The sequence below is a fragment of the Phoxinus phoxinus genome (assembly GCF_949152265.1).
Source record: "Phoxinus phoxinus genome assembly, chromosome: 9".
Classification (NCBI taxonomy): Eukaryota; Metazoa; Chordata; class Actinopteri; order Cypriniformes; family Leuciscidae; genus Phoxinus; species Phoxinus phoxinus.
In genome coordinates, this window is record NC_136884.1 from 16,883,078 (window position 1) to 16,905,543 (window position 22,466).

The 22,466-nt window shown below is 38.3% G+C and overlaps 1 protein-coding gene across 1 annotated transcript; it reads right to left on the bottom strand.

The window, feature by feature from the left end:
- Nucleotides 1–918: 918 nt before the first annotated feature.
- slco1d1 (solute carrier organic anion transporter family, member 1D1) lies at nt 919–21,651 on the bottom strand. The gene is made up of 15 exons (XM_079622418.1): nt 21,551–21,651; nt 20,178–20,234; nt 17,451–17,592; nt 15,097–15,229; nt 14,799–14,923; nt 14,142–14,288; nt 13,644–13,742; nt 12,178–12,438; nt 11,909–12,073; nt 9,500–9,695; nt 8,961–9,126; nt 6,710–6,894; nt 6,134–6,198; nt 5,916–6,033; nt 919–1,782 (listed from the first exon to the last, which is right to left on the bottom strand). The coding sequence occupies exons 2-15, from the start codon at nt 20,226–20,228 to the stop codon at nt 1,563–1,565; spliced, it is 2,073 nt and encodes a 690-aa protein (XP_079478544.1). The 5' UTR covers nt 20,229–20,234; nt 21,551–21,651; the 3' UTR covers nt 919–1,562.
- Nucleotides 21,652–22,466: the final 815 nt, after the last annotated feature.

The following is a 22,466-nucleotide window of genomic DNA, read 5'->3' on the forward strand; positions in this document are numbered from 1 at the left end:
CGTTGGACCGATTGGGCAGGCCTTACACAGGCAAGCTAAAGGCATTCCCACAGCGTCATCATTGGAAGCAGTGTGTCATTCCTCTCTCAGGGAACCATGGTTACATTCATAATCTGATAGTTTTTTTTTTAAAGATTTTTTTTATGGTTTTAGTTTTAGTTAACTATAATAACCCTGAGCAGCATGTGCCTGCAGACGGCCCAGTCATTCAATCAGCTTTGCTCTCATAACTGAGGATTAAGATTTAACAATGGATGCATTCCTGAACATAAATCACAGAAATGGGAATGCTTGTTTGTTCATTTTATAAGCTTTATAAAAATGTTTGTGTCTCCAAACATCACCATTTCTTTCATTTTGGAAAGATTATTTATTAGTTGGTGGATTTGTGGAAGGATTATTTATGAAGAAGATTCCAGAAGATATGAGATTGGAATCGAAAACAAAATTGGGTGCCAGTTATGCTATTGATATGCTATTTTTTCCCCTGTCATTTCGTTTGATTTCTGAACTTTCAAGACAACAAATATGGGTTTTTCAAATGTCAATTTTTTAAAGTATTTTACTATTCTTTAACTGTTAAATGTTGCATTTTTTTCATTGTTAACCCTAACACCATAACTGTGAATTATAATTTTAATTGAATAAATTGTGTATAAGTGTGTAATTTTACTGTAAGTGACCTCTTTATCTTATAAAATATGTCTTGTGCTAACCTTAGATATTTCTTATTTCCCCTGTAATAATTATAATGAGAGCTGGAAGTTGGCTTGATGAGACAAATATGTAAATCTGTAAACATAATGAAATATGGTTTTAAACCTGTGCCGAAAATGTCACTCCCTTCAATATCTCATTAAGACCAGCACATTATTTTAAAAATGGGATGTCACAGCATAACAGGGTCGAGAGCAGGGACACAGACAAATTATTTTATTCTATATGTAAAGACGTACAATGGAAGAATTTTAATTTCATAAGCAATGTTGCAAAAGGATCCAATTTTCCATGTACATGACATACTGTCCATTATTTACAGCTGCATACGTACAATTTTATTCCATCCAGAATTTTTACAAAACTGTGCAATATATATATATAAATGACAAAATATGATGATGTGACCCAAATGTATATCATAATGACATGACAAGCAGCTCCTAAGAAACAGGAAACAGTGAGCTCACAATGACCTGACACTATAACAGTGATTTTACGTAACAATGTTCTGGTCTGGAAACATATTATCCATACATACAGTAGGCATGTTTTTCTTTGAGGATAATATATTACTTTCAAGCTTATAGTTGTCGGATTGGATACTGCTTGAATGGTGTTCTTTAAATGTGTAAATGATACAGATAAATGCATTAGATCCAGGAAATATCTGAAAATGAAGGTGAAGTTGAACCTAATGTAGAAAGTCTGTAGATGAGTTCACAAACAGCATTTAATACTCGTATCAATAAATGTACAAGTGGCAGTTGTAACTTCACTAACACTCTATTACTGCAACACACACATTTGACTTTGCAGTTGTATTGGAACTTGACATAGTCTCTTCAGATAGTAGACTCCTGGTCTGGATTTTCATTGCATTTAACAATAGCTGAAGGGGCATTCATATTTCCATTAGAAACCGCACTGCATTCCTGTTCTGAAGCTTTTAACTGATCCTTTAGTGCAAGCTTCTTTTCACGACGAGACAGTCTATTGTACATGATCCCCCACAACAGGTAGGACAAGGAATAAAGGCCATAAATAAGACCCAAGAAGGCATTTCTGTAGGGCAAAAAAAAAAGAGAGACCAGAATCTAAATAAACATTTTGTACAGTAGGCCTACTTGTCAAAAGGTTTTTTTTTTTTTTTTTTTTTTTATGTTTTTGAAGTCTGAGGCTCACCAAGGCTGCATTTATTTGATTAAAACATAAAACAACAAAACATTTTGTTTGCAAAGATTGCTTTTTCAGTGGTGATGATTCATATTGTTTCTAGATTATTGAGAGATGAAAAGGCCAAAAACATTAACTTTATCCCAAATTTCACTTTGGCCCTGGCACAAAATGACAAGCTAACATAATATCACTAACCATATCATCAGAACAAAGTGTGAACAAGTACTAGTCAGGTAAAACCACTCTGTCATTTGGATGGTGTCATGGTCTCACCAGGCTCCACTGTCTCACACGCCCAATGCTATAAAACCTATATAAGAGCACACACCTCACAGTAACACTTTGGGCCCTATTTTAACGATCTGAAACGCAAGTGTCAAAGTGCAAAGTGCAAGTAACTTTGTGGGCGGATCCCGGCGCTGTTGCTATTTTCCCAGCGCGATAAATGACTCTTGCGCCCGACGCAAATCTAAAAGGGGTTGGTCTGAAGTAGCTTCATTATTCATAGGTGTGGTTTGGGCGTAACGTGAAATAAACCAATCAGAGCGTCCTCTCACATTCCCTTTAAGAGCCGGCGCGCTTGTTCCGTGGCGGATCGCTATTAACGGTGGATTTGCCGGCGCACGCCAGGAGCATTTCACAGCCGAGGAAACCGACGTTCTCGTCAGGGCTGTCAAACACAGAGAAGTGACATTGGGGATGATGGGAGAAACCCACCCAACTTAGCTTCGGTTAAACAGGCGTATAATTTGGTTAGTAAATGTGTAGCCTAATCTAGATTTTTATTTTTATTTTTTATCTAGCCTAGATAGATATTTTTCACATCTTCACGGACACAACAATGATTTCCCTCGTGTGTTAATATTTTTCCTTGTAATAATGTATGATTTGCAAAAATGAAAACTGCTGCATCTGTTTATATTAGAGAATCAAAGTGGATGCGCGTTAACATTATGGCCAAGCACGCGCCCTTAAAATACCATATCACTAACGCGCAACGCGCCACTGTCTTTAGACTGTTTTTTTCCTGGTCAATGGCGCAATTGCTTTCTAAAACTGGAAAATAGCACCATGGAAGTTTTGCGCCGGAACACGCCTCCTCTTTGCGCTGAACCGCCCCCGCGAGCGCAAGTTCATTTCCTAATTTACCGACGTGCGTCTGTGGAGGGAAAAGTCCGCTGTGCGCGGGTGCAAAATAGGAATGATACATGCGTCGGTGTTCAAAGTCAATTGCGCTGGGTGCAAGATAGGGCCCTTTGTCTGGTCTCCAACGTGGATTACCGACTCCTTACCTGTTATACTCACCTAACAATATTCCAAGTGATCTCCTTGTAAGACTCCTAATATCTACCTGTGATACTCCCGCTTCAGTAGCAGTCAATAGCTCTGAAACTTGGTAAAAAAAACAAAGACTCTGGTTATTCTACATTGATCTTCTCTTATCGTCATTGTGCTCTTGTGTTACAAATGGTTACCTCCAAAAAAATATGTGCAGCCATCATTGCTTTGCATCAAAATAGCCTCACATGCACCTGAAAGAACCATTTACCCGATCATCAAGAACTTCAAGGAGAGGTTCAACAGCAATAAATAAGGCTTCAGGACATCCCAGAGTTTCCAGCAAGTGGCAGGACTGTCTCTGTCTAAAGACTCAGCTACGGAATTGTGTCACCACCAGTGCAGAGCTTGCTCAATATCTTGCTCAAGACTTTGGGGCAACGGCCTGATGTCAAGAAGAGCTGCAAATGAGCCACTTCTCACCAAAAGAGAAAATGTATTTTCTCTGATTAAGCCCTCTTCGGACTGTTTGGGACATCTGGAAAATGTATTGTCCGGAGAAGAAAAGGCGAACGCTATCATGAGTCCTGCTTTCATATCAACAGTGTAGCATCCTGAGACCATCCATGTGTGAGGTTGCTATTCATCCAAGGGAGTGAGCTTATGAAGAAGAAGGGACAGCGGACGGAGATGGAGATGATGGAGGTGAAGATCCAGGTGGTGCAGAAGAGCCGCTGAGACCAAGCGACAATGAAGGTTCAGGAGACTGAGGTAGAGCCACAACAACAAGCTTCCAAGGTGGACCCAGTGTATGGGAGCATGGTGACAGAGCCGGAGGGAATGTGGAGCCCAATGGAGGCGAAGGGGTGGAGGGACAAAGCACAGCTGATGGCCCAGAAGTCCATGGCGAAGGCAGAGCGATGCCTGACCAAGGCAAAGCTGGAGGGACGAGGGTACCCGGTGGAGCCGTGAAAGCGATTGTCCCAAGTGGAGCCAAGGGAGGGAGGAGCCAAGGTGGAGCTGAATGGTCGCTGAGCCGAGGTGGAGTGATGGGCTCGGTACTTTGAGGTGGAGCCATGGGATCCTCTAGCCAAGGCGGAGCAGGTGACCAGAAGATCTGAGGCGCATCCAAGCAGCATAGTGAGGAGCAAAGGAGGAGCAGAGGAGCTGAAGGGAACCGGCTTTGGAAGAGGAGGTGGGAGAGGGAGGCTAGGCGGGATCTTTCGGAAACACAAGAGACACAGGAGACTTGGAGCTGTCCAGGACCAGAGGAGATGCAGGAGACTTGGAGCTGGGCAGGACTAGCGGAGACGCAGGAGACTTGGTGCTAAGCGGGAGCAGCAGGGACGAGAGATTCAGGGAAGTATCTTCTTCCAAATCCTCAAAATAAAACTGTAAAGGCCAAACTCAGCATACCCTCAGTGGAGGGAGTGTGAGCGGGGCCTTCCTCCATGTCAGTACACAGACAATGTAGCCGGCTTGCATACTTGGTCAGACTTATTTTCGAGCTCGGGCTCGAGTGGCTGGCTGGGCTCTGGGTCTCGCGTGGGGCTGGTGACGACCTCCTCAGATGGGCAGATCATGAAAGCAGACCCGCAGTTCACCAGCACCCACTCCCCAAACCCCAGAGGACCATCACCGGACAGGTGTGCCTTGGTGCATTCGTACCATCTTGTAAGATAGAACACACACATGTAGTGATCCGGGAAGTTGGTGGGGCACGCCAGTTGTAAAAATCCTATTGTGTGGTCTTAGAGGGATTGCTACTTGCTTCTACTAAATGGAGACACAGGAGATTTGGAGCTGGGCAGGACTTGTAACTATGAATTGACTATAAACTAATAGTTTGAAAATAAAGTACTTTATTACTGTACACTTATTATAAAGTGTTACCAAATTTATTTTAAATTGTAATAATATTACAATATTACTGTCTTTACTGTATTTCTGATCAAATGTAGCCTCAGTGAGCATAAGAGATGTTTTTCATTCAAAAACATGCAAAAAAATCTTAATTATTAAAAACTTTACATATAGATATCACTATCACATTCATATTTTATGACTGCAAATAGTCAAGATGGTGCAATGACAACACTATCATACCTTTTTTGCCACTTTAAAAGTTTTTAAGACTATAAATTCCAAATTGTAATATACAGTACATGTTATTGGAAATAGACTTCAGATAACCTTTGCCATTTACCTTACTTCAAACACCAATAAATAAGATAAAGCTATAATTAATTGTACTGTAATTGCCTACTAGCTGCAAACAAATGGTTCACATTCATGGCAAGTTGCCATGTTTTCAGAAGGATCATAGGTCTTTTTCAAAGGATAAGAAGTCGCACTGTTCACTATTCCTCCTGCGCTGCAAATATTGCATGCTTGTCATGAAAGCTTTTCATCAAATGAAATTTAAGGTCATATCATTTATTTGTTAATGTTATAATACTTTCACATTTTCCAGTACTATTTGGAAAGATGACTACGATGACTGGTAGGCTAATTTCCCCAAAAGTGCAAAAACAGGGAGTTGAAATTGTTTTTGGCAATGGCTGTGAGTTTTTGTCTGACCAATGATACAAGGAGTGTTTTGAAAAGCATATTAGCAAGAATTATGACATGACGTTTGTTTCAAGGTGATAGTGGTGCGGAAATTTCACATTCACCTTTAAGGAAGACTTGGTTTTTATTTTTATCTGTTCAACTTCTTAAAACAGTGCAAGTTTACTAACCTGAAGGCGCCTGTTTCGTAGATACGACACGCTCCTTTCCCTCCACATTGTTTTGTGCCCCATTTCAGACAGGTCCTGTCAATCAAGGCTCCAAAATAAATGGGAGGGGGAATGCCACCTAGAAAAGTTTCTCAGATCAGCTGAAGATACTTTTTTTTCTGCTGTTTTACAATCTTGCGTTAAGAATAAGTATTAAAAATAATAAAAAATCCTCTTACCCAGTGTCCGGACAACCAAAGTATGCATGCCAAGAGCAAAAGACTTCAGTTCTGGTTTTATGGATCTAAGAAAAGGTCAATCATGAGGACATTTATTATCATTAAAAGTAATCTGTATTTTCTGTATGTATGTATGTAAAGAACAGGGAGGAATGTCTAGCAGGGTGGAATAGGCTAAGATAAAATATAACTTGAGAAAGGTCTGTTTGCTATGATACACATTATGTATTTTTAAGGAAATGTTGGTGTTAATTAAACCTTGTTAGTCTACCTGTCAACCCTGTTATTCCTTTTCACAATATCTCATGCATTATAATAACTAAAATTGGGTTAAAACTCTTACAGGAACATACTTATAAAAAAGTAAGAACAATCAAATTAAAGGATTGGAAATATGGCATGGTATATATTAGTACTTGACTTCAACTAGTCTGATTCCTAAGGCGACTTGTCTTTTTTTTGATGAGGATGAAAAGGCACCACGAAGGACCCACATATTGCATTGTACAGTTTCCCTCAAACGCATTCAAGTTTCTCAAATGAGTGTGTTGTTGCACTGTTGGGAACATTTGTTACCTGAGCAGAATAATGTAACTTGGTGTGGCCCCACAAGCTGAGAGAAAGGCACCAATGACTGATACCCCCATGTAGAACTTAAACATGTAGTCACAATCACTCTTTCGAGGACACTGGCCCAGCACTGCTGACATATTTGCGTAGGGGAAAGACGACTCTCCAATACAGGTGCAGTTGTGGAATACCTTTGAAAAGAATGAGATTATGTCAGCAAATGCAATTCTGTGGGGTCCAAATATCTTTTTTCTTTTCTTTTTTTTAGCAATACATTTTTTTTAGGATGTTGAAAATGTCTGTAATGAAGAAATTTAGTTTAAACAAATATTTAACACCAATTCTGGGACTCTAATCAAATGTAAGTAAACCATGTTCACCCGTTTGTACAAAAGGTCAGCTTCCTCCACCGAGAAAGCTCAGAACTTGCTCTTTGGGACATTCTTACATCATGCTGGCATAACATGGATCATCAGGTTTACATAAACTTGCCCATGCCAGAGCGAGTTTAACTGCCTAATGGGGGACATACTTAACCCTTTGGTAGTGTTCAGTTGGGAGTCACACTTGTGTTGTTCGTGGTCAAAAGTGACTGAACACCTGAAAATGACTTTTTCTATTTTCAGTAAAATCAGTGTAATATATTTTTGTTCAATAATATTTTTTCTTTTGTATTTTGAGAGAGTTTTATTGTTCTTAGTCATATGGGTAACACTTGAAGGGGTGTGCATACGACATGAAACCTTGTTTATGACAACTGTAGCATTCGCTCAATTATTACATTTTTAATGCAAATATGACATTGTTTGAGATGTCTTTGTTATGACAACTTGACACAAACCAATACATCATAACCTGTCAGTGTCTTGGTAATGGCAACTTGACATAAACCAAGACAACATAAATTGCCATAAATACGTCATAAACATGACATAGAAGATTAATGATCAAACTTAAGAAACCACTTAGCTTTATGGGTTAACATTACATTAAACTGTCATGTGGTTGGTTTTGACATTGGCTGGCATGAGGCCATTATAACTGTCATGAATATTTTTCTTGACCTCAACTACAGTGGTACAAATTGAATTTGTCATTAAAATGTAATTTAATAAAAGTAGTTTCTTAACTACTGAAGCTAAGTAGTTTCTTAAGTTTGATAATTAATTTATCAAGTTTGATAAATCATTTTTGATAATTGATAATTAATCTGCTATGTTTATGACATATTCATGACAGGTTATGTTGTTTTAGTAATGTCAAGTTGTCATGACAAAGACACTGACAGGTTATGTATTGGTTTATGTCAAGTTGTCACGACCAAGACACGGATGTATTGTTTTTTTGTCAAGTTGTAATAACAAAGACATCTGAAACAATGTCATATTTGCATTAAAAATGTCATAATTGAGCGAATGACACTTAATGACAGTTGTCATAAACAGGGATAAAACCTCCTTCATAATCAATGGTGTCATGTCAGTCTTATGCACACCCCTTCAAGTAAAGTGTTACCCTTTTCAATTAAAGCTATATTTCATGTTTTTACGACTATTACGAGTTTTTTAATTGAAGCCCATGATTTTTATTGAAAAATAATAATAATTGTCGTCACATAGTAAATGCTACAAAAGTCACAGAGGTTTGTACCATTCCGATGATGTAGGATTTTTTAAATATATTTTTGGGGGGGGGGGGGGGGGGGGGGGGGGTCTAAAATGACCGTACAGCAACAAAGGGTTAATAACAAAACATTACAAATTTGTTTCACAAGTGGTCTTAGACTTTTGGACCCCATGGTCTAAAAGCTAATGCAAATTTAGGAGTTCACAATATTTCACAACTAGGTTTTAATTTTAGTTAACTATAATGTCCAACTATAATCCTAAAAATTAACTATAATCCATGTCCATGGTCTTTGATTCAATCAAATCTTCATGGCTAAAAAAATTTTCACAAAGAAACGTATCGCATGACAGCGGTTTCACATCGTTTCTAAAAGATTGTTTACTCAAATGTGTCGTAGTACAGATGTTGTATGCTATCACAATAACACCCCATACAGCAACATAGTGTCGGACCAGATCCGGGTACATGTTGATTCAACGCGTACCAGATGTGGGCCGGATCTGGGCTGACACTATGTTCCTGTCTGGGACACACACCAATAAAATTGGCATAAAAGTATTGAGGTATGTGGCCAAAACAGATTCAGCAATTCGGCATGTAGTTATCTGGAAAAGTGGGAATAGCTTACCATCTCCTTGCCAACCCCAGTGGAGGTTTGGCAGCCAGCTAGGCAGGGGGAGACATAGGTCACGCCATTGCTGGCGCATATCGGATCCCAGTGCTTGAGGGAGCAGGAGCAACCAATGTTACACTGAGAGAGGAGTGTGTTCTTCTGGTAGGACACCTCTGGAGCCCTGTTAGAAATAAACAGAATAATAAAACCACTTAAAATTCATTATAGTTGTACTTATGGACTTAAAATTTAAAGTAATTTTCCCGGCTTACAAAAAACTTACAAAGACCGCAAAGGCCATTTAAATGCCTCAAAAATGCATAACAAATTAATTTTCCTAATCTTATATTTAAACTTTTGATTTGATCAGAGGAAATTATAAAAGAAATGGCACCAAAATAAGTTAATGTCAAAATTGCTTCTTATTTTTTTATGCATAACAAATCTGGGACTATCTGGATACCATTCCTCAATTCCATTGACCACTCAAAGCTGCCACAGAAAAAGATGATCACCAACACAATGAACTGTAGGACTATTTCTGGAATGTTTACCCTTGATATGACACTGTAAGTCCAGCCACTTGTGAGTTGTCACACTGCAGGAAATACTGAATGATCAGCGAAATGAAAGCGATAATAGAGGCACTAATGCAGATCCTGGCAGCTCCAATAACATTCAGTTTGAACTTCTTCATTATAAAACCTCCAGTGATGATTCCGAAGGCCACAGCTGGTAGATTCATAATGCCTGAAAAGATGATTTAAGATTGTTATACATGCATTTCAATCGAGTCCTCAAACTTATAACACAGTTCCTTTTTGAAAGGGAACTCGCGCTACGTCTTCTAGGGGCCGCTATGGGGAATGCCTCTAAACACAACAATGAATATGACATTGGCAGGCGGCAATGACTATGACATCACCACTGGTATAAAAGGGCACCTGTGCAATATGTCATCCTCTTCTTGTCTTCAGGATCCATCTGTTTGAATGTGAGTCTAAACAAAGGTGACCATGCTAAAGCTCTTTAGGAAGTGTGTACATCTGTGTCAGCGTTTCTGACACTTGATGACATGCAATATATGCATTGTTTGCATGAGTGATTAGCATGCACGCTCAGTCCTCAAGAGTCCTCAGTGCTTGCATCGTGGGCGCTGCTCAATGAAGAAACCTGGGCTTTACTAAGTAGAAGGCTCTCAGTGATTCTGCATTCAGTTACTGCATTCAGGTTCACTACATTCAGAGCTCTGCTCTCTTAAGTACAGTCAGGTAGTTAGGCTTTCTGTGAGCCTCTTTGACTGTTTATTAATGGAAGTAGTCTTTTGCTCCTCTCACTTGAGAGTTGTTAGGCTAAAGATCCGCTTCCTAGAGCTCTGCTCAGACAGCGCCAACAAGTGGTTGGCTCTATGCAGTCGTCATGCTGAGGCCTCTGCCTCTAGAGCTTAGCCAGGCAGTTTGCTAAGTTGTTAGGCTCTCTGTGAGCTGGGAGCGTCGTTAGGCCACCTCTCGCTAAAGAGTTTTCTTACTGAGGCTTCCGCTCTTCAGAGCTCGGCCTGGATAGCAATGTCAAATAGCTAGTCTCGCTGTGAGCCTCCTTTAGGCCTCTTCTCATTTTGGAGAGTCTTAATGCTGAGGCCCCTGCTCCTAGAGCTCGGCTAGCGGTAAGGTATTATGCTAGGTCCTTGGTGTAGCTGTCCTTGGTGTAGGACATAGTTAGGCCTCCTCTTACTTCGGAGAGTCGTTATGTTGAGGCCTCCGGCGTCCTCGGAGCTCTACCAGGCAGTAGTGCTGAGTCGTTTGACTCTCCCTGAGCCTCCTTGGTCACTGCCTTTACGTGGAGCGTTATTAGGCCTCTTCTCGCCATAGAGAGTCGCTTTATAGAGGTCTCCGCTTCTCAGAGCTACGCCCGGATAGCAATATCAAGTGGTTAGGTTCTCTGTGAGCCTCCTTGTAGCAGTCGCGTGTGTAGACCGTAGTTAAGCCTCCTTTCACTTTGGAGAGTCTTTATGCTGAGGCCTCCGCCCATGGGGCTCGACCAGGCAGTGGTACTGGGTCGTTACTGCCTTTACATGGAGCGTTGTCAGGCCTCCTCTCACTTTAGAGAGTCGCGTTATAGAGGTAGTAAGGCTCTCTGTGAGCAAGTAGTTAGGCTCTGTGAGCCTGCTTGTAAGCTGTCATAGGTGTAGGGCGTGGTTAGGCCTCCTCTCATTTTGGAGAGTCTTTATGCTGCTTTATGATGCTCCTAGAGCTCGGCTAGCGGTAAGGTATTATGCTAGGCTACTGACCTCAGTGAGAGTCTTCATATTTAGGACTCGGAGAGCTTTACGGGCCAGTTAGACTGAGTTTAGTTCTTTTGAGCTTGCTCTGTACTGCCTTTGAGTAAGAGTGTTGCCGACCTCCACCCATAAGGGTTGTCTGATAAAGGTTTTGGGCAACATGCACAAGACCCATCTTACAACCCAGCCAACATTTGTATGTGGGCCCATGTGGTTTTGAAAAAAATTAAAAATGGGTTCTATATGGGATTGTCTGCGGGTTCAATAATGGCCCCATGTTAAATGCCCATTTCATGTAGGATTGCTACTAATTGGGACTCTAGTTGGCAACATGAAAAAGACCCATCTCGGTCCCAGCTTGAATGAGATACTGCGTCCCTTTGCCATGCTTTCGTTATTCCTGCAGATGTCTCCTTCAGACAAGAAGTGGATGAAGTATTGTACAGGTGCCCTTTTATACCAGTGGTGACTTCATAGGCTACTGCCTGCCAATATCAAGTTAATTGTCGTGTTTAGATTCATTCTTGAGACACCGGACATGCCGGAGGCATTCCCCATAGCGACCCCTAGGGGAAGCAGCGTTTCATTCCCTTTTCTCAGGGAATCATGGTTACATGCATAACCTGATATTAATATTTAAGAGGCTTAAACAAAGTCAGTAAATGTAAAATAAATCTAAACCCACCTATCAAAAATATGGCCCTTGATGGTGATTGACCATAAGTTTGCTCCATGAACTTTGGTTTGAATGTGATCATTCCTATGAAACCATTGACTTGCACAAAAGCAGTGCCCAGGAGGAGCAGATAAATCTGGTTGCTGAAGAGTTTCTTCAGTGATGGCAGAAAATCTAAAAACATCAAAAAGCTTTACACAAGGGTCATGTATGCTCAATGTCTCAAACATATCCTAGTAATAAACATATTGCAAAATATATATTAATGAAATACACACCTTTAGCCAGAGCTGCCATGGAAACCGGAGCAGGATTGTTGGGAGGAGTACATTGTTTGTTGTTGTCAGGAATGAAGCGGTCCTGCTCGCCCTCTAGAACATTCAACTTTTTCTCAGTTTCAGTCTCACCCTGCTTAGTAAGAGACTTGGGGAGAAACCAAAAGGGAATTCCAGCCAGTAGCATCACTCCACCAGTTATCAAAAAGCCCAGCCACCAGGCGCCAACCCAACGTGAGTCTTTGTGGTTGATGGTGAGGATATCTTCCGAAAAAAACAGACATGGACATTTTGTTCACGAATCAGGCAGTTTATAGTTTGAAATCCTAATGAACAGTATGACTGAAGACCCTTTATGTCAGAGGGTAACTAACTTAGCCAGTAATTATATAGAATACTAGTTGAATTTTACTCATCATAACACACTGTTATGTGCATATCATAAAGTCATGTCATTCATAAACATCACATAAGCACACTGACATTATTAATGTGTATTATACTGCATGCAGGGTTAGGATCTGGAATCCTCTTGAGTAAACAGAGTGATTTTTAAAGTTAACCTTTTAAACCAACTGACCAAGTGACCTGACCAATCGATTAGACTAAAGGACAAACATCTACTTTTCACATTATTTGCATGCAACAAGCAACTATGACACAGTAAAACTGAAGGTACAAGTGCTAGTTTGTATCAAACGCCTTTAAGAAAGGTTGCTGGGAGTTTTTTTTTCTAGAAATGCGCAGAAAATTATTATTATCATGTCAGTTTTGGTCAATAATTTTTTTTTTGCAGTGCCATACATTTTTTTCTACTTTTAGTTTTCTTGTATAAAACATGTAAAATATTAAGGTGTTCAATGAATATATACTATACTGTACACAGTTAAAATTGCCAATGGGGTAATATAAATAAAAATAAAATAAATAATATAAATAGATATGTTTTGGCATTCAATTTTTACACAAACACATTTTGAGGATATTTTCGTGAAAATAACATTATTATATTATATTATATTATATTATATTATATTATATTATATTATATTATATTATATTATATTATATTATATTATATTATATTATACAATGTTGCTTGCAGATTATAAAACTGTAGATTGGTTTAGTTCGAATAATTTTATTAAATTAAAACCGACAAACAGTATACATTTTTAATATTGGCTATATTGTCTATAAAAAAATATTTATATAAAAACATTTATTTCGATTTTTTTTATTGACCAAAAATTTAATTGAATGTATAAAATATTTATGTATGTTTTATATACAGTATTTTCTTTTCACATTGTATAACCATGAAGAGTTCTTAAATAACCAATTTGGCCTCGGCATAGTCATATGTAAGATCAGTTTAGGGCAAAGAGCCATTATCAGTTCCAGTCTTTATTGGTTGAGCAGGTGAATACCAGCATCTGATTGTTTACAGTTTGCAAGAACAGTGTTACCTAAGTCCACTGCGCCGATGTCCACATAGAGCTTGGCACAGAAAGATCCTAACATGAATCCGAACATGGGCCCCATTATTCCCACCGTCTGTATGAGAGCTGAAGAAAACAAGACCTCAATCAGAACAAAAATACTGATTCACACTGACATCGTCTTAATCAGAGAAAGAGCGGGAGGGTGATGTTTATCACATGTCAAGAAAATGTCGAGAACCCATCATATTTTACTCCCTCACCCAACCCCCCCACCCCACCCCACCCCATCCCACATCCCCCCTCCAAATGAAAAATTTTGCCTGACATTTTCATAACAATTCATAATTCATCACAAATCAAGCACAGTACGCTATTAAAATAAGGAACAATTGTCTTGTAAAGTTTAAATTGCGTAAGTGAGCGAAATCTTATGGGGTTGCTTTGTAACTAGCATGATGTTAATAGGCATAAATGTATGACAGAATTGGTCATATAATTCTCAAAGCTGGCAATCAATCATACCCAGGTAAAAAGCTGTGTTTTCCTGCTTCGAAAAGTCATCTAGGTAAGACAACCCAAGAGGCATGACGGGTGTCTCCCCCACCCCACGAAGCATGTTCCCGAGAAAGACGTAGAGCCACATGGAGGAACCGGTTGCTTTCTCACACTCTGAAGGAACAAAAAACACCACAAATGAACAGCTACACACATACCTCAAAGCATCTCAATAAAAGATCAAAGTCGAAGTATCAATTACATAAAAAAGCGATCAATTTCAACATATTGGGCTTCCAACCGTTCAGAGTTCAGAAATACAAAGCTAGATAAGCAATCTAGAGTGGTAGGTCAATGTTGTCAGTACATTCATATTACAAGCCAAACATGAAAACTGATTTTACAGCTCCACTTTCCCAACTTATGTCTGGTATCTTCTCAGAATAACTGTTCTTTCATTAGAATGTGGATGCCAGTATTAGGTTGAGGCTGTATGTCTGGCTCATATTTCTGCAATTTTTATAATTTAATTGAATATAAATTACCGGTATTAGATTGTTATTGGATTTTTTGGAAGAAGAAACTTAAGTGGAGAGGCTTGATTGTTTCAACGAACATTGTGAAGGCCCATCACCTTAATATCTTATCGCATGTCTGTGTCAGGTTCAAGCTCGAACAACTTACCTGCTTGGATTTCCATTGTGTGAATTTCATTATCTTGTGAAAGACTCCTATTTGTTAAGCATGGTAGAATACTCTCTGTACCATTGGAGGCAGACATATGTGTAATTGTTGTCTCGTATTTGTACCTGTGGAATATAAACACTCGTTTGACACATACTACCAGTATTTACTTGAATCCAGAAATGTGAATTTGCTAATACAAATACAGTAACCGAAGTGGGATAAAGAGTAGTTGATCTGCATTTCTAAAAACTCTGCATTGTCAAATATTTAAATATGTTTATCCACGTAAACTTACGGTCCTTGGAATAAATGTGGTGCTGCGGTTATGAAGGATCCTATGGCCATGAGTAAACATCCAGCTCCTATCAGCCGTGGTCTATGTAGTTGAGCGCCAAAGTAACTCACAAAAGCTATTACAAACAGATTACCTGAAAAGAACAACAATTGGTATCCTGTTAAAATCACTACTTATTTTATATCCCCCAAGAGAGAAATATATTGCAAATGTACTCACAATTACACAATAGAGTTAAGGCCCCGATATATTCAAGCGAAGATCTTTTTCGTTCTTCACTTAAGGGTAAAACGATGTTCGAAATAAGTGACCAACAATATACTGTTATTGAACATCTGTTCAATAACACTATCCCCCACTATAAGTATCAAGCATACTTCCGTGCACCTACTGGCTGTCGTCTTTTTTGTTTCAGATTACCAAGGCTTCTAAGTCCTAGCGTCACGGACATCATTGCCAAGAGACACTCATCCTCATAGCCAATCTACAGTTTAGACGTCCGGGATTTCACTGCTACGTCTATGTAACCCCTCCACCCGGATCGCCTATTGAGATCAGAGGAGTGAGGGTTACTCTCACAGGGACTACTAGCTGGCCTCCGTTACACTCACCCACCTAAACCTCACTCCCATCCGGGTCACGGCACCAATGTGACCCCTCCACCCGCGTCCTACTCACCCCGCTCTGTGCGGGCCTCGAACCCGTGTTTCCGGCATGAGAGTCAGGCGCTCTAACAAGGAGGCTAAAGACTGCAGCCTCTAGCATCTGTCGCTCATAGGAGTGAGGTTTATTCACACAGCGACTACTAGCTGGCCTCCATTACATCTAATGTTTAAACTGTTGCTTAAAGACATTGCTAAACTGTCTTAAATCTGTATATCACTCAAGCTGATGGTTCTATGAGGAGTTAATGATAAAGCTTTGTATGTCATTACCCCCATAAGGAACCATACCGCCAAAGATAAATTCTGTTAAATAAACTCAAGTAACTTGCCAAAGTGGTCTCGTAAATCTGGTCTGAAATATGTAAATATGTGCTCCGCGCTTTCCTCTCAATAACAAAATAAACACAACACTATTGAGAAAACAGCAAGCATTTTTTATCAGAATAGCATCTGATCATAGCATCAATATATTTGCACGAGCTCTGCAATTTAGCACTCTAGTAAAATCACGTCACATTTATTTTATACAATAGTTTGTCTAAAATCAAGCAGCTTTACCGTATTAATCATGAAAATCATTGTCTCATTTCATCAGAAGTACAACTTAATTTTTTCACTCAGGGGCGTCTGACCTCAACGGACTGAACCGGAGAAATGAACCAGAGAAGATTTCCATGTGAAAGAAGGCGGAGCCTACTATGTAATCGCCATGGACCAATGGTAGTACAAAGGGGTTTACCAGCCCGAACCAAACTTTTCTGGAAAGTTTGTTTCAAACTCCCAAAACGAACTCCAAACAAAGTTAGTTTTGGGCTAATTTTGTTTCGAAACGACGTCACATCAGTTCGTTCTTCGATTTCGCTTAAGTATACCGGGGTCTTAATGAAACACTGTGGCCCCTGAAAATACAATGTCGTTAAAAAGTATTTGGAGACTTAAGCCTCACTTAAAAATGTTTCAGTGTCACTGTTTTAGATATTCATATTCAGAAATTCACTAAAACCACGTGGTAATGTAAACCACATTACAATGATTTTAGTTCTTAGAAAAGCTCTAACATCAATTGTTTACTTAAAATATCAAACCAACTGGCATCTACCATGGCATTTATATATTTTTAAGTGACACTTAAGTGTCCATATATTTTTGGGGCCAAAGTACAGCATATGCAATCCGATCTCATGAGAAAACGTAACTATTTGGTGGGGTGGTGATGATACAGTGATAAACAGGAAAGTAATTATTCAATGATGCAAACAGAATTTAATTCTGCTGTAAAGCGGCTTTTAAAAGACAATACTAAACATAAACAGTCATTTAGTTGAAATCAGTTCAGTGTTGATTTAGTTTACTTCAACATCTATGTAAAGTTGAAATGAGTAAATTATGGAATGAGTGCAGCTCTGGAGAAAACAGACATAAATTCATATTAATTTGTACATTGTGAATGGAAATGTAAGATTTTTATAAAAACATAAGCATCAAGGTTCAACCCCAACCCCACACCTACACATATGGGGAGTACGACGACTGTACGAAAACTCTCGAATGAATTCATACATATCAGTCACCAGTTCGCCAAAATAGTTATTAATTAACAAGAGAGGGGTTTTTTTTTTGTTATATGAAGGTATTTGTTTATAGCATTCTGCTACATTAAGGCCCAACATATGTCATTTTGATTCTCACCAATTTCAAAACTTCCGTCAATTAATCCAATCAGCGAGCTGGGAATGTCAAAGCGTCTCTCAATCTGTGTGATGGAGCTCTTCATGTAGCTGCCCTGAAACGCTTTGGCAAAGAACACAAAGCACATGGAAGCCAAAAACATCTGAAAAAGAAAAACGCAAGATTTTTTAGAAAACAAAAGTACGCATAACGATCCACCCCTTGACCCTAACCTAAAAACTGACTGTCTGTGGGGCAGTGAGCAGATCGCATAACAAACGAATGATATTGTTCCAGTTTGCCAAAAACAGATCATTACAAAAAATAATAAATTGTGCATATTCTGAAAAGTGCCCTCTAAAACTAGTCTGACCAGCTACGACATATGCTAGTTTGAGCGGTTTAGCGTTACCATAATTTAATTATAATGCCGCGATTGTAGACAGCTATGTGGAACCAATGACAATCCCATACAAATTGTCCATTAAAAATAAATTATAACTTTGATATTGACCCACAAAAAAAGTGCTGTTTTAAAACACATGTGTTTTGTAGGTCATGTCATATATGTGCATTCAATAACATATTGACATGGCAGTGACACATTACACATTGAGAGTTCACAGACATTTAACCCATATTTTGATGACTAGTAAAACTAGTTTCTGCGGATTGTATGTTCATGTTCCTCGAGTTAACCATTAAAAAGTTTATGCTGTATTTTGGGTCAGAAGCCATGCCATTGATTCGTTTAACCACAAGGAAGGACACTAATCATCAACTGCCCCTAAAACTCTGTCTCTGCCCCAAACATTGACCTTCTATAGGGGCTAATTTTCTTCCGAACGAGAAGGCCAGAAAATTTCCTAGTAGAGTATTGCTTGGAAATGGAAAGTTTCCCATGCACTGTTTGAGTAACGTTTGAATTCTTTTGCAGTTTGGGACTCAAAATGAATAATTTACTCACCCTGGTGTCTTTACAAACCTTGATGACTTTCTGACTTTCTTCTAAAAAATATATTTGGTTATACTTCATTTGGTAACACTTTATTTTACAGTGTCCTTGTTACACGTTACATGTAGTTATTGTTATAACTATAAATTATGCATAATTACATGCAATTAATCCTAAACCAACCCTCATCTTAACCCCAACCCTATAGAATATGTAGTTCATTTGTATTACTCTGTACTTAAATGTATAATTACACTTTATTTTAAGGTGTTTTTTTTACATGTATGCATAATTTATAGTTATTAACTACATGTAACGTGTAACAACGACACTTTAAAATAAAGTGTTACCTTTGTTGGACCTCATTGCCTGTCATTGCGTATAGGAACAGTCTTTTAAAATATCTTCTTTTGTTTTTTACAGAAGAAAGAAATTCAAACAGGTTTGGAATGATACGAAGGTGAGAAAATGATAGCAGAATTCATATTTTGGGGTAAATGTGATGTCTCTGGATGTCCATTGACTGTTTTTGATGGTGATGAACTGAATTCAATACAGTGGCCACAAAAAGTGATTACACATTGAAGCCTCATGCTTGTTGTCGACAAACTATGTCATGTGATTTTTAATCAAGTCAAGTAACCTTTATTGATATAGTGCTTTATACAAAACGGATTGTTTCAAAGCAGGTTTACAGTGAGAACAGGAAAATGATGATTCAATGATGCAAAGAGAATTGAATTCCGCTTAAAGACAATAGTAAACGGTCATTATTCGTTTGAAATCAGTTCGGTGTTGATTCAGTTTCCTTCATCAACTTTGTTAAGTTAATCAATTATGAGTTCAATGAGCTCTGGAGAAAACAGTAATCTCATCATGTCTGCTCAGTTCAATTCTCATGCAATGGTGTTAGTGCATTCAAGTCAATAATATCGCCGAATATTAAGTGTCCCCAACTGAGCAAGCCAAAAGGCGACAGTGGCATCACTGGATGTATGAAGTCAGTTCAAGTCAGTCGAGCTCACACAGGTGTCTTAAAGGGATAGTTTCAGCACCCAAAAAAAAAAAAAATGTCATAATTTACCTTAAGTTATTCCAAATCTGTAGAGTTTCACAAAATAAGATATTTTGAAGAATCTTGGTAACCAGACAGTTGATGGACCCCATTGACTTCCATAGTATTTTTTTTCTTCTATAAAGGATAATGGCTACCGTCAACTGTCTGGTTACTAACATTCTTCAAAATATCTTATTTTGTGTTCAACAGAAGAAAGAAACTCATACAGGTTTGAAACAAAATGAGGGTGAGTAAATGATGACAGAATTTAAAATGTTTGGGTGAACTATCCCTTTAACAGAACAACCACAGGTTATTAACTATGAACATGGTCCAGTTTGAAAACCGGAAAGTGTCCAAATACTTTCTGTCAATATATATGCAATTTTTTTGTCGTTTAATGTGTAATTTTATAAACGCAATTTTCACTAAATGCTATTTCATAGTTTTAATGATTTGCTCGGAAAATGTGCTAATGCTATTTTTATTTTTCAAAAATTCCATTTGGTTGAATTTTTATTTATTTATTATTATTACATTTCTGTGTGTGACTTAAGTGTCCACATTTCTTTTTGGGGCTACTATGCAAAAATCTCAGAAGACGAACTGAAAGTATGCAGAGAAAGTCAAGAAAGTAAGTTGTTGATGGGATTAAATGGTCCGTTTCATGTCTTTGATCATAATGGGTCAATGTAATCAGGAAGTTACAAAGCAGAAGAAGATAAATGAAAATTACCTTTAATTTGGAGCAGCATGGCTCTCGTGCCGTCTTCTGTTCCACGCTCATGATGCCCTGGAAGCAAACGATACGAATGAAAGATGACAGAGCAGTGCAGAGCGTGTTAACACCAGGACCATTATGTCCAGCATCATGTTATTGTCGTGCAAACAGCACTTTTTTTTTCTTTTTTTTTCAGGGTCCATTGTTCGGGGGAGTAAGAAAACATCATCTGAGGGGAAAGACCCCTGAGGGTGGAGCTGAGAGTGGATTCAGACATTGCACCTCGTTTCCTGCCAGAGGAAGGGTGTTTGAAAAAATCAAAGTTTTCGAGAATCATGGACAGCAGGACAAACTTTGTTGATGTTGGTTTAATGCTGAAGACAATGAAACGTGTAATGAGGAATTAAAAAAAAAAAAAATTAGCTTGACGCTGCGAGCAAAAAAAGTAGTTATTTAAGCTGACTAGTTGTCACAATCTAAATTATTATAAGGTTTAGAATCAAAAGTCTAATAAATGCTCAGTTTATAGGTTTGTACTGTACATTCACCAATTTTATCCTCTAAACTTATACGCAAAGATATGTTTTATACAATGATCACCACAACATTGGTCATTTTTGCATACCTTTTACACGGTTAAACTATTTATTTATTTTATGAAAATCATATAACAAGCTGTTTAATGGCAGATTGCTATTGCCTTATAGTGTGACAAGCTTTTATAGACGTGTTACAATTTTTTTTACAGATTCACAAAAAAAAAGAAGAAGTGGCAAACAGATCTGGTCACACAGTATATATATTATATAATAGAACAAAATGCATAATCACTACAGATAAATCGGCAGTACTTTACAGTGAGGCATCATCTGTTAACATTGTTTGTAATTTAGGTAACACTTTACAGCCGTAATTTATTAAATGTATTAACATGAACAAACAAATTTGTTACAGTATTTATTAATCTTTGATAAGACAGTCATTCATGGTTTGTTCATGTTAGTTCACTGTGCATTACTTCATGTAACAAATATAACGTTTGGTTTTAATGTACAGTAGGCCTAGTCAACATTTAAAGTGGATCAAAACCTTTCATCAAATTTACACGTGAATTTTGAACAATACCCGTTCTTGTATTAGGACAACGTAGATGAACTTTTTTGATCATCTTGTTGACTACTGTATTTGTAAATGTTGAAATTAACATCAACTACTATAATAAATGCTGCAGTATTGTTCATTCTTAAGTAATGAAACGTTTATTGTAAAGTGTTACCGATATATATCAGCTCTGCAAACAGGATTTTTTTTTTTTTAAACAAGAAATCGACCAGACTTATAGTAAAGCTTATAGTAAAGACAGTAAGAGACACAGAGATCGTACGTACCTGTGCTGTTGCCGGTGTCCCTCGGTGGATGGATAGAGGACTCTGACACTTTGCTCACAGGTAAGGCCTTATCACGCAATGTTATAACATTCCATCTAATAAGTAACCAAACAGTCATGTCCATTTGCTAATCCTGTCAACAGACCACTTCTCTACAAGTGAGGGGGGAGCTGGGGTTTCTCAGAGTTACAAGGGGGCACAGCAGACCAACGCTGTCTCATAACGCTTTGGACAAACACAGATGGGACCCTTCAGTCAAAAGTCACTGTGACAGGAAGTAGTGTAAGGCTTTCACTCAAATTACCCTTCATTCCAATTCAAATACTCAATATGTTTGGTAAGAATACTGCAGTTCCAGAAGTCCATCAAAATATTTATCAATAATAATTAGCATTATTAAAAGACTAATACAAAGTTTTTGTTCATTAGAACTAGAAATAAGCAAAGTAGTTAACAAAACAAATAAAACATTATTCTCTCTGACTATTTGATTAATTTGACAATGTATTTGTACAGTATTTGGTCTTGGTGGAATAGATACACTGCTATGCTACTGACAATTCATACACGACACACTGCTGTGAGCAACACTGTAAAAAAAAAGATTAGTTGACTCAACTTAACTAAGTCAAGTCATCTTGTTGCTTTGACTGAGTTAATTTGAGTCAACTTATGGTGTCAAGTTTATGCATCAATTCGTGTTTTGAAGTGTAATAAACTTGACACTATAAGTTGACTCAAATTAACTCAGTCAAAGCAACAAGATGACTTGACTTAGTTAAGTTGAGTCAACTAATCTTTTTTTACAGTGAAGTAAGACATGCTGCTGCTGTACAATATAGTGTACATGAATTACCCCCAGCATATCTATACAGGTGGAGCTGGGGAAGGAGGGGGGTTTCTGAAACTGCTACAG

Excerpts from the sequence above, each read along its gene's own strand:
- slco1d1 (XM_079622418.1), bottom strand. The coding sequence starts at position 20,228 with ATGAGCGTGGAACAGAAGACGGCACGAGAGCCATGCTGCTCCAAATTA. Across the intron at positions 17,593-20,177 it reads CATGCTGCTCCAAATTAAAG|ATGTTTTTGGCTTCCATGTG; the intron begins GTAATTTTCATT and ends TTTCTTTTTCAG. Across the intron at positions 12,074-12,177 it reads CATGGCAGCTCTGGCTAAAG|ATTTTCTGCCATCACTGAAG; the intron begins GTGTGTATTTCA and ends TGATGTTTTTAG.